General features: G+C 39.0%; 1 protein-coding gene across 1 annotated transcript; it reads right to left on the minus strand.

The window, feature by feature from the left end:
- Positions 1 to 1131: 1131 nt before the first annotated feature.
- si:ch211-284k5.2 (uncharacterized) lies at positions 1132 to 7093 on the minus strand. Its single transcript, XM_029433112.1, has 5 exons — positions 7001 to 7093; positions 6365 to 6445; positions 6082 to 6185; positions 2835 to 3057; positions 1132 to 1980 (listed from the first exon to the last, which is right to left on the minus strand). The coding sequence occupies exons 1-5, from the start codon at positions 7091 to 7093 to the stop codon at positions 1891 to 1893; spliced, it is 591 nt and encodes a 196-aa protein (XP_029288972.1). The 3' UTR covers positions 1132 to 1890.
- Positions 7094 to 7584: the final 491 nt, after the last annotated feature.

The following is a 7584-nucleotide window of genomic DNA, read 5'->3' on the forward strand; positions in this document are numbered from 1 at the left end:
TTTTAAACATTATGCAGCTGATTTTAAACTGATTCAATAACTTCCTGCAGACATGTTTCAATGCAGCGTATGGATGAAGCTTGTTTTTGGTCCTGAAGTGTTTTTGCACAGTATGTTGGCACTAAGAGAGCCGTAGGATCAGACTGTGTGCTGCTGCCTCTCATCTTAATAAAGTGAAACCTTGTAAAACTGCTTCTGTATGTTGTCCAAAGAAACATGATGCACACTCTATATATATATACATATACATATACATATATAATGTGTGGTGACGAGCTCTGTTATACGCTCGTCTGTGAAGAGAAAAGAAGCAGAATAATAGTTTGGACAGTTTATGATACAGACGCTGGGTAACTGTTCCCAGATGTGTCGGTGTCCCGGCCCGCGGAGATGTCCAGTGGAGCTCCAGGACCGACTGACACTGCTCACTCATTTACACACTGATCCAGGATCTGTGTTTGCACTGTGAAACAGCATTTAGAGCACAAATATAAAACACTTCATTACTGGCAGGAGATTTTTTCATGTTGTAATAACAGATAATAATAATAATAATAATAATAATAATAATAATAATAATAATAATAATAATAATAAATATTAATATTAATATTGATACAATGATAATAATAATCATCATCATCAAAGGTATAATATATTAATAATAATGACAAATGAATAGTAATAACTGATAATAATAATAATAATAATAATAATAATAATAATAATAATAATAATAAATGTTAATATTGATACAATGATAATAATAATAATCACACGTATAATATAATAATGAAACATGAATAGTAATCATGCAATGATAATAATAATTTTACGAGTACAGCTGTCAGTCTGAGTCAGAATTGAAGGCATATTTTTATATTTAATAAAGCAGCAGCTCTTCTTCTCTCTGCTCCTGTCAGAGCGTTGGTCTCCCCCCGTCCCTGCACACACGTGGAGTTACTGCCCCCTGCTGGAGAGGAGAGCTGCTCACAGGAGGCCCAACATCTGAACTCACATCTAATAACACAACAACACAATCTTTATTATTATCATTATTTATCATTATTATGAATATTTTTTAAATTAATAATGTGGCTTCAAAACTCAGGAAGTGATAAAAGTTTATTCATAGTCAGAATCTTTTTATTGGATTTCAATAACTTTAAACAAGACACAAAAACTCAAGAACATTCAGACAAAGAGCTGCAGCTATTCTGATTCATCGTTTTCATGCAAAAATGTCTTCAAATGTGTTTTCAGCATCAAATGTGGTGATTTGCTGCTTTTGTCTGTTTTATTTCATATTAAAGTGACAGAACAAAATGTTTAAAGACTTCAGACTGTGAGGAACTGGGACGGACATGTCGAACCATTAACCTAGAAAATAATAATCTTCGTCAGGTGCCGCGTTACATTACAGCATGCTTCATCACAAACTGTTGGATATGTTAAAAATAGATATAATATATATATATTTATATATATATATTATATATATATATAAATATATATAGAGAGAGAGAGAGAGATATTTGTTTTATTTTTTAAAGACACCTGGAGTTTAGTTATAATAGTTTTTATTAATACCAATGTTTTTTCCAGCAGTCAAATCACAACAAGAGTTAACAGCTTTAAGCTACATGCTAATATCAACATGCTAACATTAGCTAATTAGCAGTAAACACAGACTGAGCTGAGGCTGAAGAATGTCAGTCGTTCTGTAACAAGTGTTGAACCTGATGAAACGTCAGATAATAAAGTGGTCAGAATTCAGCGGAACATGAAATATGACTTGAAATATGTGTTTTTGAGCCAGATTTCGTGTCATTGATTGCAGCAGTTATCGGAGGATAGTTTATCTATATGAACACATTCAGTGTTTGTGTCTCAGGTTTCTCTGTCGGTGTCCGTGTTGCTGCAGCTCGTCTCCTGCTCGCTGCCCTCCACGGCTGCAAACTTGACCTTCCTGTGCGACCTCTGCAGACACAAACACATCGTCTGCACACTCGCTGACACACAACCAGCAGAGATTCACGGCTTCACTCCTCAAGAGGCGTTTTATGAATCTGTGGAGCCATATGCTCATTTTGAGAAGTAATTTTCACAGTTGAAATCTTGTTTGATTGATTCTGTTCTGTGTTTTTATTAAAGATTCAGAAAAACACATTTTTGACTTTTATCTCAAAGAATTCCTGATTTATTATTTTTTTCCAGAGATTTCTGAGTTTCTTCTTGTACATTTTAATTTTCAGAGAATGTACAAGAGTTTTTTCTTGGAAATTACAAAAAAATTAAATGAAAGTGGAACATTTACCAGAAAAAACTCAGATATTGTCTGATATCAAATTGATAAATGAACAGAAAACAGCACCAAACTTATGCAAAACAAACCATGAATATTAAATCATATTATTAAATCAATATAGTCAAGAATTATTTTTCTCAGAGAATTCCTGATTTTCTTTCTTGCTAATTTATTATTTATTATTCTCAGAGAATGTTATATTCTTGTAAATGTGTGAGTTTTTTGTTGTATAATGATATAATGATGATAATGATACATAACACAGTAGGAAATATTTGAATGAGAAAAATAACAACAAATATTGAAGAAAAGATTAAAGAAATACATTCAAAATATTAATCTTAGAGAATTCTTGATTTTCTTTCCTTGCTAATTTATGATTTAATAATCTGAACGTTTTTTTTAATCTCAGACATTTTGGACGTTCTTTCTTGAAATTACCATCATCTTCGACAACACAGCGTCGTAAAAAAGTCAGATTTTATACATAATGTTTGAATCTTTTTGTGTGTTTTTTTGCACTCACCTGCTTCTCAGCGAGCCGTCGGGGGTATCGGGAAATGTCGTCGCGCCGCCGCTCAGCCCTCTCCCAGTCATCCGACCACAGCGGGCGGCGGTACTCTGACTGGCGGGACGTGATTCGCTGGTAGATGGCCTGGTTCTGACGGCCGACCAGGAGAAGCTCCTCCCTCCTCCTGTCAGTGTTCAGACTGAGGACGAAGATCAATACATACTTGGTTTGAACAGAGCTAAAGAAGAGAGAATCCGACACAAAGAGTCCTAATGAACCGTCATGTTGCTCTGCTTTAAAAAATGATGATATGTCACTGAACTTAATCATCCAACACCCAAAGCAACACTAACTTTTACTGATCAGGAGTGTTGGTGTCTCTGCTTTATTCCTGATTGTTGAAGTGGATTTATGATTTATGAGTCCCAGGATAAAGCACTTCTGAGAAGCTTTATAGCTCCTGTCAAGATTAAAGATTGTCCAGCCCCGTGTGAGGGCAGATAAATACCAGCGACTGTCACCACCACCACACATCCACATCCAGATCAATAATTCAGCAGCGTAACAGAGCAGGACTGGTCCCATCCATTATTTAAAGGTCCAACACGGCGCGCTGGCATCATCATAGCGAAGTTAAAGAGCTCCGTGGAGGAAAACTCCAGCAGGACACCACCAACAGTGCTGAACAAAAAGCTTTCAGTCGCTCGATAAACTCTGTGGAATATAAATGAGTTATTGTTAACATTGAAGGAATCCTGACCAGGAGAAGCTTGTGAGAGCTGCATAAGAAAAACTAAACAATTTTAAATGGTAGAGTTGAAGAGGAAAGAAGCTGCTCTGTAGTCTGGTGGTACAACAGCAGATACTTCTGTATGCAGGGGGGGGGGGGGGGGTCTGTGCAGCCACCTCACCTCACCACAGGTAAGATGTGTGTGCTGTGAGTTTAGGGGATCCTCTACTTCATCACGTAGTTGAACTTTAGAAACACAAGGTTTACTGATTGTTGATTGTATCAATTGACTAAAGTCAAGAACACAGAAATTGTGACAAATATTTCTTGCAACATTTTAGTAAAATGTCACTATATTATGAAACCGTCTGTGTTGAACATAAGTGAAAATGGAAGGCAAACATTGCTCTGTAGTTTGACCGTTTTAAACACAGACTCTCACCAAGGTATCGTTCTATCGCCTTTATTATTTTATGTGTTTACAGGAAGTTTAAAATCTGTAAACAGGAAGTTTAGAGTCTGTTAATAGGAAGTTTAGAGTCTGTTAACAGGAAGTTTAGAGTGTAAACAGGAAGTTTAGAGTGTAAACAGGAAGTTTAGAGTCTGTAAACAGGAAGTTTAAAATCTGTAAACAGGAAGTTTAGACTCTGTTAACAGGAAGTTTAGAGTCTATAAACAGGAAGTTTAGAGTCTGTTAACAGGAAGTTTAGAGTCTGTAAACAGGAAGTTTAGAGTGTAAACAGGAAGTTTAGAGTGTGTAAACAGGAAGTTTAGAATCTGTAAATAAGAAGTTTAGAGTCTGTAAACAGTAAGTTTAGATTCTGTAAACAGGAAGTTTAGAGTGTAAACAGGAAGTTTAGAGTCTATTAACAGGAAGTTTAGAGTGTAAACAGGAAGTTTAGAGTGTAAACAGGAAGTTTAGAGTCTGTTAACAGTAAGTTTAGAGTGTAAACGGGAAGTTTAGAGTCTGTAAACAGGAAGTTTAGAGTGTAAACAGGAAGTTTAGAGTCTATTAACAGGAAGTTTAGAGTGTAAACAGGAAGTTTAGAGTGTAAACAGGAAGTTTAGAGTCTGTTAACAGGAAATCTAGAGTCTGTAAACAGGAAGTTTAGAATCTGTAACTAAGAAGTTTTGAGTCTGTAAACAGGAAGTCTAGAGTCTGTAAACAGGAAGTTTAGAATCTGTAAATAAGAAGTTTTGAGTCTGTAAACAGAAAGTTTAGAGTGTAAACAGGAAGTTTAGAGTCTGTTAACAGGAAGTTTAGAGTGTAAACAGGAAGTTTAGAGTGTAAACAGGACGTTTAGAATCTGTAAATAAGAAGTTTAGAGTCTGTAAACAGTAAGTTTAGAGTGTAAACGGGAAGTTTAGAGTCTGTAAACAGGAAGTTTAGAGTCTGTAAACAGGAAGTTTAGAGTGTAAACAGGAAGTTTAGAGTCTATTAACAGGAAGTTTAGAGTGTAAACAGGAAGTTTAGAGTGTAAACAGGAAGTTTAGAGTCTGTAAACAGGAAGTTTAGAGTCTGTTAACAGGAAGTTTAGTCTGTAAACAGGAAGTTTCGAGTGTTAACAGGAAGTTTCGAGTGTAAACAGGAAGTTTAGAGTCTATTAACAGGAAGTTTAGAGTGTAAACAGGAAGTTTAGAGTGTAAACAGGAAGTTTAGAGTCTGTAAACAGGAAGTTTAGAGTGTAAACAGGACGTTTAGAATCTGTAAATAAGAAGTTTAGAGTCTGTAAACAGTAAGTTTAGAGTGTAAACGGGAAGTTTAGAGTCTGTAAACAGGAAGTTTAGAGTCTGTTAACAGGAAGTTTAGTCTGTAAACAGAAAGTTTAGAGTGTTAACAGGAAGTTTAGAGTGTAAACAGGAAGTTTAGAGTCTATTAACAGGAAGTTTAGTCTGTAAACAGGAAGTTTAGAGTGTTAACAGGAAGTTTAGAGTGTAAACAGGAAGTTTAGAGTCTATTAACAGGAAGTTTAGAGTATAAACAGGAAGTTTAGAGTGTAAACAGGAAGTTTAGAGTCTGTAAACAGGAAGTTTAGAATCAGTAAATAAGAAGTTTAGAGTCTGTAAACAGGAAGTTCAGAGTCTGTAAACAGGAAATTTAGAGTCTGTTAACCAATGAATGCAGAATCCAACCTTCACATTTTAGGTTATAACAATACGCTGATGATATAGCGCTGTCAGCCTCCTATATGAAGAGGACACTTCGGGGAAGGTCTGTATTTGAACCCTCTGAGACCCGCCAACATGACTGTCTTCAGGAGGCTGAAGCATCTTAAGATACTAGTATCACATGATAACTTAAGGAGTCCATTGGTACCAACCATGGTATGCTAGCTTGTCACAAAAGAAGCTAAATGAGGCGCCAAAGTTAGACTCAATTTTGGAGAGGGAAAAACTGGCATGGCCATATGGTCCCTTGACCATTCACCTCAAGATATCTGAATGTATGGTTATATGTCATGGTCGATTTCATCGAACATGCTGAGCCCGAACACAGCACGAGTATGTTGTTCTCACCTCCTCAGGTGGTACTGGTTCCGATGGTCCACAAGACCTTTTGAGCAAACTATGTCGGCCAGTTTGGTGGCGAGCAGGCAGTTGTCTCTGTCGATGATGGACAGCCGCTCGTCCTGCAGCTGAATCACACAAAACCAGGAGTTAAAACTGTCTGTCAAACACATTTAAACTTCCACATCATTAAGGCTGATTGACTAAGTGTGTGTGTGTGTGTGTGTGTGTGTGTGTGTGTGTGTGTGTGTGTGTGTGTGTGTGTGTGTGTGTGCGCGTGTGTGTGTGTGTGTGTGTGTCCACTGACCTGTACTTTTTTCAGTTTGAGCTGGATGTGAGCTGGTGTCCTCACTCCCTTATTGTCCACTACGGGCAGGGTGGAGCTCACCTGCAGGTAAACACAAGTAAGTCCAGCGCTATGATGTGATCCAACTCGGCAAACTGCAGCTACTCAGACCTTGATTTACAGATCTACAAATCTACAAATAATATGTAGATCCTCCAGTCATCCACCCCCCAGTCCTCCAGTCCTCCACCCCCCAGACCCCCATTCCTCCAGTCCTCCACCGCCCAGTCCTCTAGTCCTCCTCCCCCCAGTCCTCCACCACCCAGTCCTCCATCCCCCAGTTCTCCTGTCCTCCACACCCCAGTCCTCCACCACCCAGTCCCCCTGTCCTCCACCCCCCAGTCCTCCACCACCCAGTCCTCCTGTCCTCCACCCCCCAATCCTCCTGTCCTCCATCCTCCAGTCCTCCACCCCCCAGTCCTCCACCACCCAGTCCTCCTGTCCTCCACCCCCCAGTCCTCCACTACCCAGTCCTCCTGTCTTCCACCCCCCAGTCCTCCACCCCCAGTCCTCCTGTCCTCCACCACCCAGTCCTCCAGTCCTCCACCCCCCAGTCTTCCACCCACCAGTCCTCCACCCTTCTCTCCCCCCTCCTACCTTCCTGCGGTGGTGTTCGTAGTTGTTGTGGTCCCATCGCTGCTGCAGGTAGCGGTTGGTGATGGGCTTCAGAGGTTGGTAGGATCTGTGCATGTTGCAGCTCTGAAGACAAACTCGCACTCATTCACATAGTCCCAGTGTAACCCAGCAGGAGGGGTGTGTGTGTGTGTGTGTGTGTGTGTGTGTTTGCAGGCCTGGGGGGTTGTCGCCATGGAGATGTACACCTCTTTATCTCATTACAGCCAGATAAGGTTTCTATTAATTATTACTGAGCTAAGGAGGTCTGCACACACACACACGCACGCACGCACACACACGCACACACACACACACACACACACACACACACAAACACACACACACACACACACACACACACACACACACACACACACACACACACACACACACACACAACTACTACATCTACATCTACATCTAAGAGTATTATTGCTTTTTTTCAGATAAAAAAGTTTTATTAAGTTTTGTTTACAAGTTAAAATGATCATATAAAACAACACACTAATAATATACAACACGCAACATTAATTACACTAATTACACGAAACAATAACAATCTGTAT

This window comes from Cottoperca gobio, chromosome 6, assembly GCF_900634415.1.
Source record: "Cottoperca gobio chromosome 6, fCotGob3.1, whole genome shotgun sequence".
Lineage (NCBI taxonomy): Eukaryota > Metazoa > Chordata > Actinopteri > Perciformes > Bovichtidae > Cottoperca > Cottoperca gobio.

What these genes read in the sequence shown, in the direction of transcription:
- si:ch211-284k5.2 (XM_029433112.1), bottom strand. Translation starts at nt 7,093, where the DNA reads ATGCACAGATCCTACCAACCTCTGAAGCCCATCACCAACCGCTACCTG. An exon ending in CTTGTGGACCATCGGAACCA is followed by an intron (nt 3,058 to 6,081) that starts GTACCACCTGAG and finishes TCTCTTCTTTAG; the next exon opens with CTCTGTTCAAACCAAGTATG. An exon ending in GACGGCTCGCTGAGAAGCAG is followed by an intron (nt 1,981 to 2,834) that starts GTGAGTGCAAAA and finishes TTGTGTCTGCAG; the next exon opens with AGGTCGCACAGGAAGGTCAA.